Here is a 23,978-nt window from a genome sequence, read left to right as displayed (position 1 = left end):
ACATGCCATCACACCCAGCTAATTTTTGTATTTTTAGTAGAGACAGGGTTTCACCATGTTGGCCAGGATGGTCTTGATCTCTTGACCTTGTGATCCACCCACCTCGGCTTCCCAAAGTGCTGGGATTACAGGCGTGAGCCATCTTATGCAACTTTTAAGGGTAAAGAAAATGAATGGAAAAAAAAATTTTATGATATTCATGGCAGGCAGAGATGGAAATATTGAGTGATTTTCCCCTTCTTTTTAAGCTTCTTCTAAATTTTCTTACAAACATGAGTTATTTATTTATTTATTTATTTATTTTATGTGAGATGGAGTCTTGCTCTGTCGCCCAGGCTTGGAGTGCAGTGGCACAATCTCAGCTCACTGCAACCTCCGCCTCCCAGGTTCAAGCAATTCTCCTGCCTCAGCCTCCCTAGTAGCTGGGATTACAGGTGTGTGCCACCACACCCGGCTAATTTTTTTTTTTTTTTTTTGTATATTTTTAGTAGAGATGGGGTTTCACCATGTTAGCCAGGATGGTCTTGATCTCCTGACCTCATGATCCACCCGCTATGTCTTTATTGAACAAATATTTATATAGTACCTTCTAGTACAGTGCCAGTTACTATGCTTTGCAGGTATTAATATAGTATTAACTATTGATATGATTAGTATCAAGAAATAATGTCGGCCGGGCACGGTGGCTCATGCCTGTAATCCCAGCACTTTGGGAGGCCGAGGCAGGCAGATCACGAGGTCAGGAGATTGAGACCATCCTGGCTAACACGGTGAACCCCGTCTCTACTAAAAATACAAAAAATTAGCTGGGCATGGTGGCGGGCACCTGTAGCCCCAGCTACTCGGGAGGCTAAGGCAGGAGAATGGCGTGAACCCAGGAGGCAGAGCTTGCAGTGAGCCGAGATCGCGCCACTGCACTCCAGCCTGGGCAACAGAGAGAGACTCCGTCTCAAAACAAAACAAAACAAATAATGTCCCTGCCAGTTAGGAATGAATTTTGGCTACAAGTAACAGAAACCCAAATTATACTGGTCTAATGAAATCTGGAATTGATTGATTGCAGTGTTGAATCAGGGGAATCAGTGAAATAAAGGGCAGAGCCCATAGGGGTCTCGGCATTTTCCTCATAGTTACAAGATGGCTACAGAAGCCCCAGCATCACATTTGCATCCAAAGCCAGAAGAAAAGGGGCACAGTGCTAGCCACATCTCCTCCCTTTTTATCACGAACGCCAAACTCTTCCCAGAAACTCCTCCAGCTCTGTGCTGGAGAAGTTCACAAGTCTGTAGGGAACCAAGATTATTTAGACTAGTGGTTCTCATAGTATGTGTGTTGGGTGAGTATGTTTGAAATGTGCGGGAGGATCTCATAATTATCTTTCATAATTTTCTTTTAGTTAGGATAGAAGGTGGCTGCTGGTTCTGCAAAGTGCAGGACATCCCTGCATATCAAATAACTTTCTTGCAAACAACGCGACTAGTGTCCCATGGGTAACAATGCAGCATGAACCATCACGTGGTTGGTTGCTATACATTATTTCTAATTTTCCCCAAGTTAAATAATACAAGAATACCTTTGTGCCTATATGGTTGGATAAAATTATGCATCACAATTTTCTGAAAATTGTTTTTTTTTGAAACAGAGTTTCACTCTTGTCCCCCAGGCGGGGGTGCAATGGTGGGATCTCAGCTTGCTGCAACCTCCGCCTGCTGGGTTCAAGTGATTCTTCTGCCACAGCCTCCTGAGTAGCTGGGATTATAGGCACGCACCACCATGCCCAGCTAATTTTTGTATTTTTAGTAGAGACGGGATTTCACCATGTTGGCCAGGCTGGTCTCGAACTCCTGACCTCAGGTGATCCGCCTGCCTCAGCCTCCCAAAGTGCCAGGATTGCAGGTGTGAGCCACCGTGCCCAGCCAATTTTCTGAAGATTTCTAAGGTATTTACATTATGTCCAATTTTCCCCAGGTTTAACTAAGGCAAGAAATCTCTGTGTGGAAATATGATACCTTGCTGCTAGGACACAATTAGGAGAAGTGGAAGGTGGAGTGGATACTGGGCCACAATTGCAAGAAGTGGAAGGTGGAGTGGATACTGGACCACCACTCAGCCATGTCTGCCACCATGCCTTTTCTTCCTACTGTGAATCTGGTTTGCATTAGAATTCCAAGCTGTTTGGAATTAATCTGTTACTTTCCCTTTGTCCCATGGAGTTCCAGGTGGCACAACGGTGCTGGTGGAGCTGACTCCCGACATCCATATCTGCGGCATCTGCAAGCAGCAGTTTAACAACCTGGATGCCTTTGTAGCTCACAAACAAAGTGGCTGCCAGCTGACGGGCACGTCCGCGGCAGCCCCCAGCACAGTCCAGTTTGTATCGGAGGAAACAGTGCCTGCCACCCAGACTCAGACCACCACCAGAACCATCACATCGGAGACCCAGACAATCACAGGTACCGCTGCAGCATGGGGGAGTCTGCCAGAGTTGGCCTGGCTATGTCTCAAACACCTCCATGGAACTTGTTAAAAATATGGATTCCCAGAGCCCACCCCCTAGGGTTGCTGATTCATTATTTTTAACAAGCTCCACCGGGAAGCCAGCTGCCCAGCCAGGTTTGGGAGCTACTAGGTTAAAACGTTAAATGTTAGCAGTTTTAAATGTTGTCACATGTTATAAAAAACAGACCAAAAAAAAAAAGATTTCTGAAAAATCTGTATACTAAGGAAAAAAAAAAACTAGCAGAAAATACATTGCAATAAAAAAAAGTGGTTGTTTTGGGTGGTAGAAGTATGGCTACAATCCTTGAGTTTGCATTTACTTGTGTAAAGGGCCAAAAAGCCTGTTGTTGTTTTAAAAAAAATCTATAAACAGGCATTGGTATCTCCTCCCCCTTGTGCTGCTGATGAGGAAAACATCCCTGTTCTCTGTTGTGTACACTCACTCCACCAAAAATAAATTACAGATGGGTCAAAAATTTAAATGTGCATAAAAAAACCATAAAAGTCCTAGAGGAGATATACCCACAAACACATATACACACAGTTATACCTGTGTAATTTGTCTTAAGGGGCAGGAAGATAACTTTAAAATTATGAAGTAGCCTATTTATGGGATCGTACTGGGTCTTGTGGGGAAACAGAGAATGCATTCCTTAGCTAAAGGCATTTGATTCTAAAAAACATACTAATATGCCTACCAAAGAAAGCAGGTTATGGACCACCCCCTCAAAGAAAAAGAATCACATATGTGATTGCAAATGAAGTTACAAGTTTTCTAAAGTAAAATGCAAAGTCTAAAGACAATCATCTTGGGGAAAAATTTGTGGCATATATAATTAAGGCCCAATATCCCTCTTATACAAAGAACTGCTAAAACCAGTAAAATATAAAAAGTGCAAAGTGGAGGCCAGGCGCAGTGGCTCACGCCTGTAATCCCAACACTTTGGGAGGCTGAGGCGGGCGGATCACCTGAGGTCAGTAGTTCTAGACCAGCCTGGCCAGCATGCTGAAACCCCGTCTCTACTAAAAATACAAAAATTAGCTGGGCGTGGTGGCAGTCGCCTGTAATCCCAGCTACTTGGGAGGCTGAGGCAGGAGAATCGCTTGAACCCGGGAGGCGGAGGTTGCAGTGAGCCGAGATCGTGCCTTTGCACTCCAGCCTGGGGGACAAGAGCGAGACTTCGTCTCAAAAAAAAAAAACAAAAAAAAAAGTGCAAAGTGAAAAGATCAGTGGATGATATACAGGGGACAACTGGCCATAAAGGGAGGTTTGGTCACCTTAGTAATTACAAAAATGCAAATCTGAACAAGGCTTGGGGAAGGACATTGATTTCATTTTCTGGGGATGTAAATTCTTATAACCTGGACAATTTTGTGATAGCTTTCAAATCTTAAATTTAAAATTTCTTAGTTTTAAAATGTACATAAAGACATTTATCCAATAAGCCTGCAGCTAGGTATTCATCCTATAAAACTTCATGAACAGGCTAGGCACGGTGGCTCACGCCTGTAATCCCAGCACTTTGGGATGCCAAGGTGGGTGGATCACCTGAGGTCAGGAGTTTGTGACCAGTCTGGCCAATATGGCAAAACACCTTCTCTACAGAAAATATGAAAACTAGCCCAGCATGGTGCCACATGCCCGTAATCCCAGCTACTCGGGAGGCTAAGGCAGGAGAATTGCTTGAACCTGGGAGGTGGAGGTTGCAGTGAGCTGAGATCATGCCACTGCACTCCAACCTGGGCAACAGAGTGAGAGTCTGTCTCAAAAAAACAAAAATAAAAAACTTCATAAACAAATGTGCAAGGATATTCATTTACAGCATGTACTATAGAGAAAGTGGAACCTTTGTATGTATACATCAAGAGAGAGTTAGAGATGGCCAGGTGCGGTGGCTCACACCTGTAATCCCAGCCCTTTATGAGGGCAAGGCTGGAGGATCGCTTGAGGCCAGGCGTTCAAGACCAGTCTGGTCCACATAGCAAGACCCCACCTCTACATTAAATTTTAAAAATTAGTCAGGCACGATAGCAGGTACTTGTAGTCCTAGCTGCTCAGGAGGTTAAGGCAGGAGGATCGCTTGAGCCCAGGAGTTTGAGGCTGCAGTGAGTTATGATCGTACCACTGCACTCCAGCCTGGGTGACAAGGGAAACCCTGTTTCTTAAATAAAATAAAATTAAAAAGAGGGATTTAAAGAAACAAATAAATATCAAAGATTCCAACCATGGAATATGACTTAGCATTGGAAAGGAGGAGATTTAGATCTGTGTGTAGTCACAGAAAGATTCTCAAGGCATATATATATAAAAAAAAAAGGAAGCCTACATAGTATATGGTCTTATATTTCAGGGAAGTTTCTCGAACAGGGATGGGGCAGGTGATGTAAATGAGAGAAGTTGTCTTTGGGGGAGGTGTCAGAGAGTGGTGGGGACTGTGGTGAAGTGGAGAAATCACACATGCCTCATCCAAAAGTGCAGCTGTTCGTTACATCCAGCCAGTTCGATATTTCAGTTTTTCAGAGAAGCTGAAAATGTGAAATTTTCCAAATATAAAACTTTGTTGCCAAACAATACATCTCTGAGCCTGACTGAGTCCATAAGGTTCTTCTAGCTTGTTCTGAGAGAATGTTTACCCAATAGTCTGGAACTGAAGAGTTAGGAGCACCAGAAGTCAGGGCCAGGCGCGGTGGCTCATGCCTGTAGTCCCAGCACTTTGGGAGACCAAGGCGGATCACTTGAGGTCAGGATTTCAAGACCAGCCTGGCCAACATGGTGAAACCTCATCTCTAGTAAAAATACAAAAATTGGCCAGGCACGGTGGCACACGCCTATAGTCCCTGTACTTTGGAGACCGAGGCACGAGAATCTCTTAAACCCAGGAGGCGGAGGCTGCAGTGATAGTGCCACTGCACTCCCCACTGGGCAACAGAGTGAGTGAGAGTCCATTTAAAAAAAAAAAAAAAAAGTCAGGAAACCAACTTTCCCCTTATGAGGTATCTACTGGGGTGATGTTTGAATTTTTTTGGCAATAAGCAAAGTTTTGTGGGGTTTTTTTTAATGCATCTAAAATAATGTTTCTGCTGAGTTTTTTAAACATTAGACATTTTGAAATACAATAAAACTGATCCCCTTACAAACCTTAACAAAAGAACACTGAGATCTTCCCACTGTCTCCTTCATTCCCATCTTAAAGGAAGTCACCAAGAAAAGGTGAATACCAGAAAATCCTTAAAGGTGGGCCTGGTAGGACCTAATTATTTTGCACCAGGATCAAGCAAAGCTACCTTTGGGGAAGGGACATGGCCAAGGTCCCATCAGAACTTCGGGACAGTCCTGGGACATGTGTTTTGCCCCTTATCCTAGTGGCCTTCTTCGTGAGGACAGTGTTTGCTTTCTTGTCCTCAAAAACCAAAATCCCGGTACCTCTCACATTGGGTGGGAGCCATGTAAAAATGGATGCCCTGCCCTGTGGGAGGCTTCCAGGCCCACACTTTTTCCTTGGGGCCGTTGCTTCTTTCTGGGCTCTGAGCCTTCGCTGATGCTTTTTCCTTTGCCTGAAATACCTTTCGCACGTTGGCCTGGCTGATGCCAAGTCAACCTCAAGACCTTAAGTTTCATGACAATCTTCACAAAAAAGGGTCTGCCTTCCTCTTGGGGACACTCCCCTCCCCTCTCTATTGCAGCAGCCATGATGAACGCCTTTCTGTTTCTGGAATGAGCCACATTTCCTCCAGGCTCAGACGTTGCCTGTGTTGTTCCTTCTGCCTGGAACTGCCTTAATTCTTACATCAGAGCTGGGCTTAAGGGCATTTTCTCAAAGACCCCTTCCCTGCACCACTCACTCTTTTCCCAGATCAGGTCATGTCCCATATTTAAATGATTCATAGAGGAATGACTTTAAAGTCTATCTCCATCCCTGACCTGTAAGCCCTGCTCCTGTTCACCACTGGATCCCAACACCAAGGCACTTATTATTTGTTGGGTGTGAACAACTGCTCAAATCTCATATACATCAGTGAAGCTGACCTCACAACAAAATAACGGCTCCCTTCTTTGTCCTCCTAGTTTTTTTGTTTGTTTGTTTTGTTTTTTGAGACAGAGTCTTGCTCTGTTGCTCAGGCTGGAGTGCAGTAGTACAATCATGGCTCACTGCAGCCTTGATCTCCTGTGCTCAAGCAGTCCTCCCACCTCAGCCTCCCAAGAAGCTGGGGCTACAGGCATGCACCACCACATCCAGCCAATTTTTAAATTATTGATAGGGTTTTGCTACGTTGCACAGGCTGGTCTTGAACTCCTGGGCTAAAATGATCCTCCCATCTTGGGCTCCCAAAGTGCTAGGATTACAGGCATGAGCCACTGCACCCAGCACTTCTATTTCTTTGTTCAAAGAAGTTTGCCCTCCTCTTAGCATTTCCACGGCCCTGCGATCATTGGATCTTGCCATGCCTGAGTTTTGTTGACTGCCCTGAATGCTCAGGCCAGTCCCGGAGTCCTGTTTGTGCCTGGCACACAGAGCCCTCCCCTGCACAGTGCTGAAGGGAGGACCAAGCTCAGAGACAGACTGTTGGACTTGCATCCCAATCCACCACCTAACAGCCGTAGGCTGTGGGCAAATCATTTACTCTCCCTCTCACTTACCAGTCCCCATCTGTAAAAAGAGGTTATAATACCTAATCATCATTGGGTTATTGTGAGAATTCTGCGATAATCCACATAAAGGACCTGAGATAGAGAAATTGGGTTCATGAGCGATCGCTTTTATTAATTTTAGAGACTAATAAACAGGTGGCAAAAGGATGGTGAGATCTGCAGCGTACGTTGTCTCTGCCTGACTCAGCTGCTCCTCCTGATGGTTCCTGCCTCTGTGCCAACTAAACAAGCAGAATTCTGCTTTCTTTTCTTTTTTACACTTATTAGATTGGTTTTCTGGGTGCAGTTCCCCCTATTGTGCTTCAAGTTTCCATTGACTGGCAGTTCCCAGACCTGCCTATGGACCAAGATCCCCTGGGAGCTTGTTAAGGATACTGGTGCCCGGGCTCCACCTCCTGAAGCTGAATGTCTGGAGCTGAGGCTCAGGTATCTGTATTTTTAACAAGCTCCTGGGAGATTCTGGGTCTCAGCCAGGTTAGACAGTTATTCACTGCTCAAAACCACAGTCCAACCCCCCAAATAGTGGATTTCTGCAGATATCCTCATCTGGACATTTTCCAGACTCGTTTGTCCTTGATTAAGCCAAACTGTTTCTCGCTCTTCTCCTATGTCTCCTCTGCCTGATAATACTTGGGTTTAAAGTAAAATTTATTATCTGCCTGCTAGCTTTGAAAGCTGCCCATTGTCTGGCATATGATTTAAGGATTTTCATATGGGAGCCGTAAAATTAGATGTGGATGCTGGTGGAAATACATCCCATGTGCATTTTCTAAGTCCATGGCTTCAAATCATGGGGCTTTGGAGTCAGGTCCCTGAGTTTGAATCCTGGCTGCATAAGGCCTTAGGAACCCCATGACCATGGCAAATTACATTACATTCATTTCAAAGTGAGGCTAAAAGTAAACAGAGAGGGCTGGGCGCGGTGGCTCACGCCTATAATCCCAACACTTTGGGAGGCTGAGGTGGGTGGATCACAAGGTCAGGAGTTCGAGACCAGCCTGGCCAATGTGGTGAAACCCCATCTCTACTAAAACTACAAAAATTAGTCGGGCATGGTGGTAGGTGCCTGTAATCCTAGCTACTCAGGAGGCTGAGGCAGGAGAATCGCTTGAACCCGGGAGGTAGAAGTTGCAGTGAGCAGAGATTGCGCCATTGCACTCCAGCCTGGGCGACAGAGCAAGAATCCATCTCAAATATAAATAAATAAATAAATAATAAAAAACAAAAATAAAAAAATAAGCAGAGAGGGAACAGGGTTTGGTAATGAAGAGTCTGGGGTCCTGAGACAGACTGCTTGGGTTCACATCCTGGCTGTACCACTTGCTAACCACGTGACCTTGGGCAGATTACTTACACCGTGTTTCCATTTCCACAATAGTAAAATGAAAGTGATGCTAGAACTCATCTCCGAGGGTTCAAGCCAGGCTTCAGTAGGCCTCAGTGGGCTTCAGTGGGTCCTACATGGAAGCCATTTTGAGCTGTCACTGTTAGCTCTCATTACCAAATCAGGAGGCTGTGAAAGTAAACAAAACAGCACGTGGATAATGTTAGCACAGAGCTCCTGGCAAGCCCTCAGTCAATATTAATTGAATTGATCACTTGACCAAGAATGATTTTTTTTTTTTTTTTTTTTTGGCCATTTCTGGCTAATTCTTACTCTTTAAGTCCCAGGTTAAAAGTCACCTCTACCTAGAAGCCAGCTCTGATTTCCCTTTTTCCCTACTCCCACAATTAGGTTTCTGTTTTCTCAGCTAGCATGTATCACAATTGTTAACTAATTAGTCTTTAATTAGAGAAGTGAATTCCGACGTGATTCCAAGGGCAGTCAGCGGTGGCGTTTGCAGCAGCAGATACTACCATAGAGAGGGAGAGGGCCTGTGGCCAACTAGCAGAGAAAGAGGACAGCAGCCCCTGACAGCTAGCAGCCATGATCAGCTGGGTCTTGGTATTGCTAGGAACTGGGCTGGCCCACAGGTAGGCCATGCTGTTCTACTGTTGAACATACACAGTTGTTCACAGTTTCACAAAACACCAACATCAGACCAGCCCACTCTGATCTTGGTGGGCAAGACGAAAATAAAACCACATCTGTCATCATGTGTGAGCCCAGACAAAATGGGAACACTGTCCAAGCCACAAAATACCAAACGTCCTCCTCCCCTCTGTCAATCTGAGTGACAGTTACCTCTTTGCCTATTAAAATTTGAGTCTTGCTCTATCTAGCCTTCTTTCCCTCTTGATAATATTTATTAAAATAACAAATCATAGAATTAGCCCCACTTGCTGGTGCCTCTGATGCAGGTTTTCTTGAACCTCCTCCAAAAGCATCTAACATGAGCCCAAACCTAAAATAAAATAAGTTCTTTCTAACACCTTCTAAGGTTTCCCTTATTGCAATGAGTAATAAACTTATTCAGCAACAGGGGTGTCTCTGTTGGTCTTTGGCCAGAGGACAATGACACAGGGAAGGCCCTGCCCGCCTAATTGATTTTGAAAGCCTAAAAAAAGAATCTGAAGGTTCAGTTTGGTCTGTGAGCCCCAAATTAGTGGCTCAATTTCTAGGTTACTAGACTGTAAATCTCCCTGCATGCAGAGACCTAATCAGTCTTATTTTCCCACAACCCAACACCAGGTCTGGCACATCATAGGCACTCAATAAAACAGCTATTGAATGAGGGCGGAAAAGGGCGGCTGTGAGGATTAAATGTGTTCATGTGTCTGAAGCACATGGTGTGTATGGCATGTGCCCCATCAATGAGGACTTGGTGACGGTGGCTTTTATTAATGTAGCGACTAATAAACAGGTGGTGAGAGGATGGTGAGATCTGCAGTTTTCATGCTCCTGATCGAAGACATACCAGAGACTGAACAGTTTACAAAAGAAAGAGGCTTATTGGACTCACAGTTCCACATGGCTGGGGAGGTCTCACAGTCATGGCAGAAGGTGAAAGACACGTCTTGAAGAGCAGCAGACAAGAGATAAGAGCTTGTGCACGGACACCCCCCTTTTTAAAACCATCAGCTCTCATAAGACTCATTCACTATCACAAGAACAGTGCAGGAAGACCTGCCCCCAAACTTCAGTCACTTCCCACTGGGTTCCTCCCATGACACGTGGGAATTGTAGGAGTTAAATTCAAGATGAGATTTGGATGGGACACAGCCAAACTGTATCAGTGGCTTTAGGGCTGTTGTGTGGCAAATGATGGAACTCAGATAATGGAGATGCTTGCCATTGGAGAATTCCAAGCCCCTCGGGGAGGGGAAGAGGATTTAGTTGTAAGACATTGAAGTCCGGCTGTTTGTGACAAGTGCCGTCTTAAAGGTGCGAAGAATTCACAGAGTCTATTGGTTCCAACTGGGAAAGTCAGGGAAGAGAATTGTGAATGAAAGCAAATGTATAACCGACTTTGAAAGACCCATTGGCTGTTGGGAGAAAGATGGTGGGAAAGGGGGCATTTCCTAATGGTGGTTTGGAGGGGGTGGGGGAAGATTGGGGCAAGATTGGAAAACAGTGGCTAGAGATGGCACAGGGGAACGTGGTGGGGGTTGTGCTTCAGCTCTGGCCTTTATTCTGAAGGAGCTGGGGATCCATAAAGTTCGTGAGCACATGAGTGATTTAGTAAGACAAACTATGTAGTGATTGCCAGGCTCTGGAAACAATAATAGCAAATTCTTATACAGTGCTTATTCTATGCCATGCACTTTTCTAAGTACTCTGTATGAAGTAGTTTTTCATAACCAAAAGTTAGGTAGTAATAATTATTATCCCCATTTTACCAATGATGAAACCAAGGCACAGAGGGGTTAAATAACTTGGCCAGATGACAGAAACAGAAAGTGGCAGAACTGGGTCTCAAACATAGGCTGTCCGGCTGCAGAACCTGCGCTCTTAATCAGTACTGCCACTTAGTAAATTCCTCACTGCAACGTTTCTCAGACTTGCTTGTGCATAAGAATCATCTGAGCTTTGCTGAAAAATGCAGATATCCAGACCCTTCCTGGGGATAATATATTAGGGGGTCTGAGCAGGGTCCTGGGAATCTCAACCAGCCAGGGAGTGGTGGGTCAGGTCAGATGCTTTCGGTTGCTTTTTTTTTTGAGACGGAGGTTCGCTCTGTCGCCCAGGCTGGAGTGCAGTGGTGCGATCTTGGCTCACTGCAACCTCTGCCCTCCAGGCTCAAGCGATTCTCCTGCCTCTGCTTCCTGAGTAGCTGGGATTACAGGCGCCCGCTGCCACGCCCACTAATTTTTGTATTTTTTAGTAGAGATGGGGTTTCACCATGTTGGTCAGGCTGGCCTCAAACTTCTGACCTCGTTATCTGCCTGCCTTGGCCTCCCAAAGTGTTGGGATTACAGGCATGAGCCATCATGCCCGGCCTCTGTTGCTCTTAATAACAGCAAACTAAAAGTGCACAGAACAGTTAAGACATGTATTATCTCTCACAGCCAGAACAGGCAAGGTCAGTTCGGCAGCTCAAAGGTGCGGAGTTCTTTGCATCTCCCCCCTGTTCTCTGTGGTGGGCTTTTATCCTTTGCCCTCCTGCCCTCCCCATGGCCGCATAGTGGCGGCTAATGCCTTGGGCATCAGATCTCTCAGGCACACCCACAAACGGGGAAAGGAGCAACTTATCTGTATCAGGGAGGAAATGCTCTGATAAACTCCCAAAATCCACATCCTGCTGGCCAAAATTGGGACACACGGCTTTGCCCAGTTGCACTGTAGTGGAGGCAGCGAGGCTGCCAAGGGACAAAGAGAAGGGTCCTACCAGTGGAACCCAATCCCAAGCCCCTTCTGCAGGGCCACGTTCCTACCACTGCCCCGTTAAAGGGACTAGAGTGGCAGTTCTCAAATGCTGCTGTGCAAAAAATTACCTGGAAAATGTGTTTAAAATACAGCTATAAAGATATCTAAGCTTTACCCCAAATCTCTGCATCAGAATCTGTGATGCATGATCAAGTATGAGAACCACTCAACCAGAAGGGGTTGAAGGGATGGAAACCCACGGGCACTAGAGTCTAGTTCACAATAGCTGCTCAACAGATCTGAGGAATGAATGAACGGCCCACTGTGGGAGGGAGCTCTGTTCCACTTACGGTTTTTTTCCTATTTGGTGAAGTCCCAGTGTAGGGCAAGTTAATTTTCTGTTACATAGGACTGTTCATTTGCTTAGAACAGACCCCCTACTTTGACTATAATTCAAGCCAGAGGGGAGACTTTGTTTAGAAGGATATAGGCATAAGGGAGAATTACAGGCAGGCACGCAGCTGGATCTCAAAAAGAGATTGAACCAGAAGCTAGAAATATTTTAGGGTTTTCTAGACCGTACAGCTCAAAGGGCTTGTTGGAAATGCTGGGAAGGCAGAATCTCGGCCCCATCCAGAACTGCTGATCAGAATCCGCGTTTTAGAGAGACTGTGGCTGGAGAAGCACTACTGCCCCCGTGACCATTCCCAAAGTTTATGCCTTCTTTGTTCAGAACGAAAGTCCACACCAAACCTGAGCGTCTTAGTCCCAGTTTGGGTTCTTTTAAGAGATTGGACGGTGGGGGGGAAGGTCTCACTCTCTCGCCCAGGTTGGACTCGAACTCTTGGGCTCAAGCTATGCTCCCACCTCAGCCTGGGTCATAGTTGGTACTTAACGGCAGCCGCCAATACGCCGGGCTGCAGGATTCAATTTCAGAGCAAGAGAGTCGATTGGCCCAATTGCTGTCAGGTGTCTTCCACTGCACCAATCAGCGATGGCAGAGCAGGGGCGTGGTCAGGGTTTCCACCAGGGCTCACCCCTGGGGAGGGGCGTTTGGGCCGGTCTAACGCCCACTGTGGACGGTAAAGGCGCTTTGGGAACAGCGTAAGTGAAAAGGGTGAATTTTCTCTCAGAAAGTGAATTCTTTTGGGAGCAGGGGTGGGAAGGGAGGGGGTCGGAGTCTCGCTCTGTCACCCAGGCTGGAGCGTAGTGCTGCGATCGCGGCTCACTGCAACCTCTGCCTTCCGGGTTCAAGAGATTCTCCTGCCTCAGCTTCTCAAGTAGCTGGGATAACAGGTGTGTGCCAGCACACCCAGGTCATTTTTGTATTTTTTGTGGAGACGGGGTTTCGCCATGTTGACCAGCCTGGTCTTGAACTCCCGGGCTCAAGCGATCCTTCGTCCTCCGGCCTCCCTAAGTGCTGGGATTCCAGGCATGCGCCACCGCGCCCAGCAGGATATTATCATATATTCAGGTCTCTTGATTTTTTTGTGTGTGTTGTTTTTTGCAGTGTTGTTCATGCTTAGGATTCTCATTTAGGGTTCTTGATCTCCAGGCAAGTATCCCAAATGTAAACTAAGAATTCCCTATCTGGTGGCTCACGCCTGTAATTCCAGCACTTTGGGAGCCCTAGGCTCTCAGATCCCTTGAGGTCAGGAGTTTGAGACCAGCCTGGCCAACATGGTGACTCCCTGTCTCTACTAAAATACAAAAATTAGCCGGGCGTGGTGGTGGGTGCCTGGAATCCCAGGCACGCGGGAGGCACATGCCACTGCCCTCCAGCCTGGGAGATAGAGCCAGACTCTCAAAAACAAAACAAAACAAAACAAGACAGTATCCTTAATCTGTAAAAAGCATTTACAAATCAAGAAAAAAATAAAAATTCCAATAGAAAAAAAAACGAGCTAATAAAATAAACAGGAAGTTCACCAAATAAGGCATGTCATTGGAAGAATAAATGTTGAAAGGGAGTTTAATCTCACTAATTACATATAAAGGAAATGCAAATTAAACTCAAGTGATCTCATTTTGTCCTGTCAAGTCTCTCTGTGACAGCCAAGGTTAAGGGGAAAATGCAAATTATTTCAGTTTTCTGAAAGGATGTTATATAATCACCAAGTAATAAAACATTCGTACCATTTTAACCCAACTCTTCAATTTCAAGGAATGTACTCAAAGAAACGAGGGATAAATTTAAACTTCTGGACAGGTTTTACTCACAAAAGTCAATTCGTAGATATCTCCTCCATGTCCAAGAAAGGGAAATGGTTAATTAAACTATTCAGCAACCAAAATGATGAAATATTATGTGGCCATTAGAGGTTGTGTTTTCGATGAATGACAACATGATGTTTTAACATGGCAAATGTTTCATTAAAAAAAATAAAATGATTTAAGCCATGATCCTAGTTTTATACTTTAAAGATAGATTTTATACTTTTAAAATATATTTTCTTTTTTATTTGTTTTGAGACGGAGTCTCGCTCTGTTGCCCAGGCTGGAGAGCAATGATGTGATCTTGGCTCGCTGTAACCTCTGCCTCCCAGGTTCAAGCAATTCTCCTGCCTCAGCCTCCCGAGTAGCTGGGATTACAGGTACCCACCACCACACCCAGCTAATTTTTGTATCTTTACAAAACACAGATGAGGTTTTGCCATGTTGACCAGGCTGGTCTCGAACTCCTGACCTCAGGTGATCTGCCTGCCTCAGCCTCCCAAAGTGCTGGGATTACAGGCGTGAGCCACCGCGCCCAGCCTTAGAATATATTTTCTCTATATAAAAGAGATTAGTCCTTTAGCTGATCATTAATTCAACAAATGTTCTTTGATCTCCTCCCCTTCACCTGGTTCTGTGGTCGGTGCACGGGGAACAGTAATGGAAAGAAACAAGGGTCTGTCCTCACTTAACTCCTCCAACCAAATAGAAGACAGAATAGTCATTAAATAATTTCTCAAGTAAGTATTTAATCAAACAAGGGTCTGTCCTCACTTAACTCCTCCAACCAAATAGAAGAGAGAATAGTCATTAAATAATTTCTCAAGTAAGTATTTAATCACAGTAGCGATAGGAGCTTTGTATAAAAAGTAAGGATGTAGGCTGGGCACCGGTGGCTCACATCTGTAATCCCAGCACTTTGGGAGGTCGAGGCAGGCAGATTACTTGAGGTCAGGAGTTCAAGACGATCCTGGCCAACATGGTGAAACCCCCATCTCTGCTAAAAATACAAAAATTAGCCGGGCCTGGTGGCATGCACCTTTAGTCCCAGCTATTTGGCAGACTGAGGCAGGAGAATCACTTGAATCTGGGTGGCGGAGGTTGCTGTGAGCCAAGACTACACCACTGCACTTCAGCCTAGGCAACAGAGCCAGACTCCATCTCAAAAAAAAGCAAGGATGTGTATTGCCATGTTTTGACAGCATTGGGAAGTTCTTTCTTTTGTTTCTCTAGAGACAGCCTTGCTCTGTCACCCAGGCTGGAGTGCACTGGTGCCATCCTAGCTCACTGCAGCCTAGAACTCCTGAGCTTAAGCCATCCTTCTACCTCAGCCCCACAATTAGCTGGGACTACAGGCACACACCATCACACCCAGCTATTTTTTATATGTTTTTGTGGAGATGGCATCTCCCTTTGTTGCTCAGGCTGATCTCAAACTCCTGGTCTCAAGTGATCATCCTGCCTCAGCCTCCCAAATTGCTGGGATTACAGGCATGAGCCTGGACAACAACAACAAAAAAAAACTTAGCCTAGTTTTTTCTTCTCTGCACTTTTCTATGTAGAGAAGAAAATCCTAAAATTCGTGTTAACTTTTATTTTGCAAAAATTAACATTGTAATTTAAAAAGAGAAAAGGATTTGTTAAATGGAATTTTTAAGTTGAAGAAGGGAAGGAGGAAGCAAATTAGATAGGGAGATAGCAAAGCTGTCTTGAGATGTCTGAAAGGCAATTTGGTAGAAAAGGAGCTATGGTTGGTTCATGTGAGCCCTAAGATGCCACAGAGACAAACTTCAGAGAAATAGATTTAGATTATCTATGAAATTCATATAACAGTCGTACATTTTAAGCAGCATCATGATCAGACAACTCAGTATGTCCCTGCTACACACCAGAACTAAATACAATAAGCAATTCTCAGATGCACACCTGAACACGCAGGAAAGAAGGGAAATCCCCTGAAGCCAGAAAACAAAACCAAAAGCAGCAGCAGGTGTATGAGGCTGTGAGCTTCTTGTGGTATCGGGGACAGGGTCTGATCTCACTAAACAGGAGGCGTGATTTTAATGGCCATACCAGGGTAGGGGCTGAAGCCCTGAGCTCTTGTAAAAAGTTAGACATAAGACCCCTACATAAAGAGGTGGCTCTTGCTGCATCCTCGTTGAAAAGAGGGACTAGAGAATATTCTTAGGGGGTGGGCAAGTCACGCCTCTACTGGAAGCACTTCCCCCCAAGGTTATGAGTCATCCTGCCTCAGCAGATGTGGGGCATTTCACTTTCTTCTAGGGTGCTCTGAGATTCCCCAAGGCCCATGTCACTCATTATGCCAAACCTGAATAAAGATAAATAATAACCTATTGTGCATGGTTACCATAATGTCCACTGAGAACTCTCAAGAACTTGCAGTGTGCCCGGCTCGCAGTATGCCTTATCCTTCCCTTGAATCTTTACTAGAACAAGATCTAAGCTCTGAGATCACTGCAGTATCCCCATTTTACCAACAAAAGAACTGAAGAGCAGAGAAGTGACTTGGTCAAGGCTCTACAGCTATCGAGTGGAGACAGAGGTTGGTCTAGGGTCAATCTGACTGTACACACACACACAGACACACACACACACACCCCCCTGTCAATGAGTGGCGACTCCAGCATCAAATCACATGCACATACCCAAGTTGGTCCAACTTGGGAGGCGGAACTTGCAGTGAGTGGACATCATGCCACTGCGCAAAGCAATACTCTGTCTCAAAAAACAAAAAAACAAGCAAACAAAAAAAGTGCATGCCCACCAGCATTTTCTGGTTCCCTTCCCTGCTTTCTTTTTCTTTTTTCTTTTTTTTTGAGACAGAGTCTCGCCCTGTCGCCCAGGCTGAGTGCAGTGGCCGGATCTCAGCTCACTGCAAGCTCCGCCTCCTGGGTTCACGCCATTCTCCTGCCTCAGCCTCCCGAGTAGCTGGATCTACAGGCGCCTGCCACCTCGCCCGGCTAGTTTTTTTGTATTTTTTAGTAGAGACGGGGTTTCACTGTGTTAGCCAGGATAGTCTCGATCTCCTGACCTCGTGATCCGCCCGTCTCAGCCTCCCAAAGTCTGCTTTATTTTTCTCCATAATATTTACACCACCTGATTTACACACTGTGTATTGAAATACTTATTGCCTGCACCACTCCTAACTAGAATGTCAGCTCCATGAGGGCAGGGATTTTTGTCTCTTTGGGTCACGGCTCTGTTTCTAGTGCTTAGAACAGTTCCTGGCACACAGTCAGTACCGTACCTCATAAACATTTGCTGAATAAATTAGTGAATAAAGTCAACAGCAACAGCAACTTTACATGCCTGGTTTCTGATGGTCACAACGTCCTAGGAGACAGGAATGGAAATTGTCCCCATTCTCCAGGTAAAGAAACTGAGGATCAAGGAGGTAAGACCTCACAGCCTAAGCTCTGGAGCACACCCTTTCTGGTCTATAGCCATCTACTTTGGGATGACTCAGGTTACATGGGATTAGCCCTGCCCCCAAAATAATCCCTGCACCTGGGTTCCTGAATCCCTTTGCTGTTTTTGGTTTGTTTGTTGTTTTTTTGTTTGTTTGCTTGTTTGAGACGGTCTGCCTCTGTCACCCAGACTGGAGTGTAGTGGCATGATCTCAGCTCACTGCAACCTCTGTCTCCCAGGTCCAAGCGATTCTCCTGCCTCAGCCTCCTGAGTAGCTGGGACTACAGGTGCGCACCAGCACACCTGACTAATTTTTGTGTTTTTAGTAGAGACAGGGTCTCACCATGTTGGCCAGGCTGGTCTCAAACTCCTGACCTCAAATGAGCCGTCCGCCTCAGCCTCCCAAAGTGCCAGGATTACAGGCATGAGCCACCACACCCGGCCGTTTGCTGTGTTTAACCTACCCACTCATGATGCTTCCTGCTTCCTCTCCAAGACACCAAAGCACAGGAAACAAAAGTGAAAATAGACAAATGGGACTACATTAAATTTTTTTTTTTTTTTGAGATGGAATTTTGCTCTTGTTGCCCAGGCTGGAGTGCAGTGGCGTGATCTGGGCTCACTGCAACCTCCGCCTCCCAGGTTCAAGCAATTCTCCTGCCTCAGCCTCCCAGGTAGCTGGTATTACAGGCATGTGCCACCACGCCTGGCTAATTTTGTATTTTTAGTAGAGATGGGGTTTCTCCATGTTAATCAGGCTGGTCTTGAACTCCCTACCTCACATGATCCATCTGCCTTGGGCTCCCAAAGTGCTGGGATTGTAGGTGTGAGCCACTGTACCCAGCTGGGAGTACATTAAATCTTAAAACTTGTGTGCATCAAAGGAAACAGCAGAAATGAAAATGCAGCTTATGGAATGAGAAAATATTTGCAAATTATACATCTGAGAAGGGGTTGATATACAAAATACTCCTGCATTTCCCTCTGCTGGGACTTGCCCAGGCTTATGGTAGAGGACAGTTAAGAGATGGAGCCCAGCCAATCCCTGGGGAGAGCAGAAAGTGGCAGGAGGGTGAAGGGCCTACCATCTACCTTTCAAGAGAGTGCCGAGGAGCCTGTGAGCTGACTTGTAGGGAGGGCCTGGCCATCCATACTCACCCCACAGTGAACACCTTCCAGCACAGGAGGTCACTTGTACAGGAAGTTGTAGAGCAGAAGGTTGGGAGGCCATGGGAGTATGACCATGACCCAGCACCCTGGTTTTAGCACCAAAAGTTCTTGAGAAACCCCAGTCCAAGGCAAACAGGGATGGTTGATCATCCTAGCTCATGAGCATTTCAGCTGAGAGTTTGATGCACAAGTGCCAGAGTCTGGTTCTATTGAACTGTAGTATATCCCCTTTGACATTTGTTGAGATTCAACCATGGCCACATCCTGTGCTACTGAATTCTCGTGTTAAACTTTGCAACATCCTTATGAAGTGGGCATGGTGATTATCCCCATTTATAGTGAGAAAACAGTTCAATGAAGTTACATGACTGGCCTGAGGTCACATCCACAGTGAATGGTCAAACCTGAGCTTATATCAGTTGGAAGATGCATTTTAACATATCGGAAACAACGATGCATTTTAGAATCAGTGAGATTTCTGTCAACCAACAGGCAGTCAAAAACATTACTTGGCTGTGCATGTGAACAAACCTGATTTCAGTGGGTCACATTTTTCTCACCTCAGCTGCGTTGTGTGCAATTTTGGAACTATATGTCTTGAGTTTAATTGCTGTTTAAAATGTCTTCCAAGATGTTGCATAATGAAGCAAGTTGAAGATGAAAAGTAATTGCTTACCCAGAAATGCCTGAAAACAGTAACAGGGGTAAATTTGATATTAATGAAACAAATCTTCATTGTTGGAGGAGTGACTGCAATTGCACGTTCTTGCAAAGCAACAACCGAGAAAGGTGGAATTCCTCATATAGACAGAGCTGGGTTAAGTTCTACTGTCAAGATAGATGGAAAAGGATGGTCTCTGCTAGTACTTCTTAAACTTGAGTGTGTATCAGGATCACCTGGAGGGCTTGTTAGAGCACAGATTGTTGGGTGCACCCCCAGAGTGTCTGATTCAGTAGGTCTGAGATGGGGCCCAAAAAATTTGCCTTGGTAACAAGTTCCCAGGCAGCTCCAATGCTGCTGGCTAGGGACCATGCTTTGAGAACCCAAGCAGAGCAAGAGAAACCGGGAGAAATAGCCAGATCCTACAGAGTAAATGAAAACATTTCAACAGGAGGCAGGTGCAACTGATTCATGCATCAGAGATACTTGGCGTGAAGACAGGAAACATCAGTTTGTCGGAATCTTTCAGCTGACTTTAAACCGAAGCCCTTGACTTCCCTATACATATTTCCATTGAGAAAAATGGAAACTATGGCTTTACCCAAATACCAAATGCTGACAGCACCAAGGTATCATTTGACATGTATCAGAGTGATATGGTCACTACTGAAGGTGCCAAAGAGATGGACATCAGGAACCTGAGTTTCCTGCCAAATGTCCAAAGAAGTCAAGAAAAGCCCATTTGATAAATATAAAATAAAATACCTCAAAAAAGAAAGCGGTGTCATCATGTGTTTAATTGGCAGCCTTTTCATCGTATATGAAATTATGATGCATTTTACAATCTAAAACATCCTAGATTCAAAGAAATACAGTGTTTGTTTTAAGAGAAAAACATAACTAGCGCCTGGAGCCTGTGGCATGGATATTAGTGCTTTGGACAAGGCTAAAATAAATAGTGATGTTAAGCCTGTGCTGACTTAAATCATCTGTAAATAAAATGTCAAAAATGTCAAAGGTGGTGTCTGAGTGACTGAAGTTTGGGAAACAGAATATTACAGTGGCTTTCAAAATCATCACTAAGGCCTATTAGCCTGAAAGGTTCACTCATTGAACAAGCCTCCATTGGTCATATTTACTCCATATTTGAAGACAAATCTTCTTGTGACAAATTACATTCTAAGAAAGATAGAACCAAAAAGAGAAAGAGGAGGGAAGGGAAGAAGGAACGAAGGGGAGGGGAAAGGAGGGAGGGAAGGAGAGAAGGAAAGAAGGAAGGGAAGGGAAGAGAAGGAGGAAGGGAAGGAGGGAGGGAGGGAGGAAGGAAGGAAAGGAAAAGAAAGGAGGGAAGAAGGGAAGGGAGGGAAGGGAGGAAAGAAACATGCTTAAGTCCAGACTATAAATGTAGTTAGCAAAGTAGTCACAGAATTTTTTATAACCAAAAAATTTGAGACTGCCTATCTTGTCTTTTAAAATTTATTTATTTTTTTATTTTTTGAGATGGAGTTTCACTTTTGTCACCCAGGCTGGAGTGCAATGCCGTGATCTCGGCTCACTGCAACCTCCACCTCCCACGTTCAAGCAGCTCTCTTGCCTCAGCTTCCAGAGTAGCTGGGATTTCAGGCACCTGCCACCACGCCTAGCTAATTTTTGTATTTTTAGTAGAGACGGGGTTTCACCATGTTGACCAGGCTAGTCTCGAACTCCTGACCTCAGGTGATCGACTCTCCTTGGCCCCCCAAATAATGGGATTACAGGTGTGAACCACCACGCCTGGCCTACAATTATATTTTATATTAAGTCTGTGTTTTGCTATTTTTTTTTCTTTTTGCATCAGAACCTCAGTAAGAGTACAAGGAAATTTTTTGAGGGGGGAAATGCTGAGGAGAATGTCAATTAGACTAGTTTTGCCCCAAATCCCTTCTATCAGTTCCCGTTTGGTGTTTTATTAGGATTTTGTCCTATAGCTTATGAAAACACCTAAGGCATTTGGCTGCAGCTAACAGAAAACTTACCTGGCATAAATTATAGAGACATAAATTATAGGGACATTTCTTGTTCATTTAAGAAGTCTAGGGCAGGCATGGTGGCTAACACTTTGGGAGGCCGAGACAAGTAGATCGTTTGAGGTCAGGAGTTTGAGACCAGCCTGCGCAGCATGGCAAGACCCCAGTCTCTACAAAAAATACAAAAATTAGCCGGACATGGTGGTGCATGCCTGTAGTCCCAGCTACTCGTGAAGCTGAGGTGGGAGAATTGCTCGAGCCTGGGAGGCCGAGGCTGCAGTGTGCTGTGATTGCACCACTGCACTCCAGCCTAGGTGACAAAGTGGGACCCTATCTCAGAAAAAAAAAAAAAAGAAAAAGAAAAAAGTATAGATTTGGGTGGTTTCGGAGTTCTGACTCAGCATCTGATTTTCATTTTTACCCTTATGGTTATAGAATGGCTGCCACAGATCCGGGCATCGCGTCATCATTCCAGCATGTAGAAAGATAGGAAGTACGGCAGCCAGGGCAACAAGATGAGCTTTTCTCAACTGCATCTTTTTCCATCTGCCCTGCCTACCCTTTCCCTCCATACTATTTTAAATCAGGGAGGAAAATATTTTACAGAAGCCTCCCAGCAAATGCTGTCTAGTGTCTCATTAGCTAGAACTGGGTCACATGATCACTCTGAAGCCACAAAGGAGGCTGGGAAAGCAAACTAGTATGTGCATTCACTCTACAAAGAAAAGTAGGCAGAGGGCATAGCTAGAGGGCATTTATATTGAGAAAATTAATAATCACCATATCTTTTAGTTTCAGCTCCAGAATTTGTTTTTGAACATGGCTATCAAACTTATCTGCCCACGGAAAGTAATGAAAACCAAACAGCCACTGTCATCTCTCTCCCTGCCAAGTCACGCACCAAAAAGCCCACAACGCCACCTGCTCAGAAAAGGCTTAACTGTTGCTATCCAGGTAAAGGCAGCATTATGTTCTACTTGCGTAGAAGGTGTGACATTTAACCAGGCTCCAGGGCTTTTCCTCATGAGTTCCTGACAAGTGCTCATGGAAGTGCCCCAAACTACCTGGCATAAAAATCAGGGCCCTCTGGCATTTGCATCAGCACATACAACCTGTCTCCCACTGTCTGTGGTCATTCTGCACCTGGGTTCTAAGACTTTTCTAGCCATAGGCCTTTGAAGTGGAACTCATGAAAATTTCAGGTTGCTGTAAATTTTTTCCCTATGCTGTAGCTTAGGACGATATCCAGTAAAAAAATTTCATTCCTTACGTTGGTTTTAATGTACTTGGAAATAATATTGGACATACAGAAAGGTTGCAAAAATTGCACCAAAAAATCCCTGTGTGCCCTTCATCTAGATTCCCCAAATGTTACCATTTTATTATATTTGCTTTGTCATTCTTTGTATATATACAAATATATATACAAGTGTAGTTTTCCCCAAACTGTTTGAAAGTTGCTGACAATGCAATGCCCTTTTGTTCCTAAATACTTCAGTGTGTATTTCCTAAAAACCAGAATATTCTTTTAAATAACCACAGGACAATCATCAACATCAGAAAAGTAACATTTATAGGTACTATTATCTAACCTACTGACCTTAGTCAGATTTCATCATCAAGTGTCCCACTGATGTCCTCTCTACCATTATCAAAACAATGACATTTTCCCCCTCTGATCCAGTTTCCAACCAATTATTACTGATTGCATTTAGATTTTATGTCTTTCATTTCCTCTAATCAGGAACAGTTAAGCATTTATCTTTCATAAGCTTGACATTTTTGAAAAGTATAGGCCAGTGATTTTGTCAAAAGGGCCTCAGTTTGGGTTTGTTTGATGTTTCCTTATGATTAGATTCAGGTTACGCAGTTTTGGCAGGAACCACAAAATGACATTGTGTCTTTCCTGGTCATCACATACGAAGGCACATGAGATCTCTTTTTCCCCGTACTGTGGTGTTAACTCTTGTCACTTGGGTAAGGACGTTTCTGCCAGTTTTCTCCCCGCTAAAATTTACTAAGTTTCCCTTTATGATTAATCTTTCCTTTTTTTGTTTTTTTTTAGGTTGCCAATTCAAGACTGCTTATGGCATGAAGGACATGGAGCGGCATTTAAAAATTCACACGGGTAAATAGCATTTCTTTAGCACATATGCCCTCAACACCTGCTCTGTGCTAGGAGCCGGGGACCCACATAGGTCAGATGAATGATACCACTCCAAACGTCACTGGCTGTTACGGGAATACAAGTCCAGATTTCAAAAAATAAGGTGCCATTTGTACACATGGTTTTGGCAGAAAAGTCTTTAACATAATAAAATCCAGCTCTGGAGAGGATGTGAGCAAACTTAGCTAAGTGGGAATATGAACTGCTACAGCCATTTTGAAAATGATTCTGCCAAAATTAATTAAAATTTGAATGCACATATTCTCATTTTGAGGAGATGATCCTACAAGTGCATGTGTGTGTGTAATGATTAGTAAAGAGAGGAATAATGGGAGAGAAAAGAAACTGTCTCTTTTTTTGTCTTTTTCTTTTATTTTTTGAGACAGGGTCTCACTCTGTCACCCAGGCTGGAGTACAGTGGCACTTGACCTGCC

The 23,978-nt window shown here is 44.6% G+C and overlaps 1 protein-coding gene across 7 annotated transcripts in view; it reads left to right on the top strand.

The window, feature by feature from the left end:
* ZFP64 (ZFP64 zinc finger protein) overlaps positions 1-23,978 on the top strand; it is a 96,343-nt gene that overhangs the window by 2,703 nt on the left and 69,662 nt on the right. For 3 of the 7 annotated variants that reach the window (XM_009215923.2, XM_003904603.3, XM_021920921.2), the window contains exons 2-4: positions 2,214-2,453; positions 22,170-22,331; positions 23,443-23,505. In XM_009215923.2, coding sequence (XP_009214187.2) covers positions 2,214-2,453; positions 22,170-22,331; positions 23,443-23,505 — 465 coding nt within the window. Of the gene's footprint in view, positions 1-2,213; positions 2,454-11,480; positions 13,002-15,605; positions 16,675-22,169; positions 22,332-23,442; positions 23,506-23,978 lie in introns of those variants that run through there. The other 4 variants (XM_021920924.2, XM_021920922.2, XM_021920923.2 and 1 more) reach the window with 4 other exon arrangements.

Source organism: Papio anubis, chromosome 16 (genome assembly GCF_008728515.1).
Source record: "Papio anubis isolate 15944 chromosome 16, Panubis1.0, whole genome shotgun sequence".
Classification (NCBI taxonomy): domain Eukaryota; kingdom Metazoa; phylum Chordata; class Mammalia; order Primates; family Cercopithecidae; genus Papio; species Papio anubis.
Note: the sequence above shows the minus strand (reverse complement) of the source record. Positions and strands in the feature narration are given on the sequence as shown.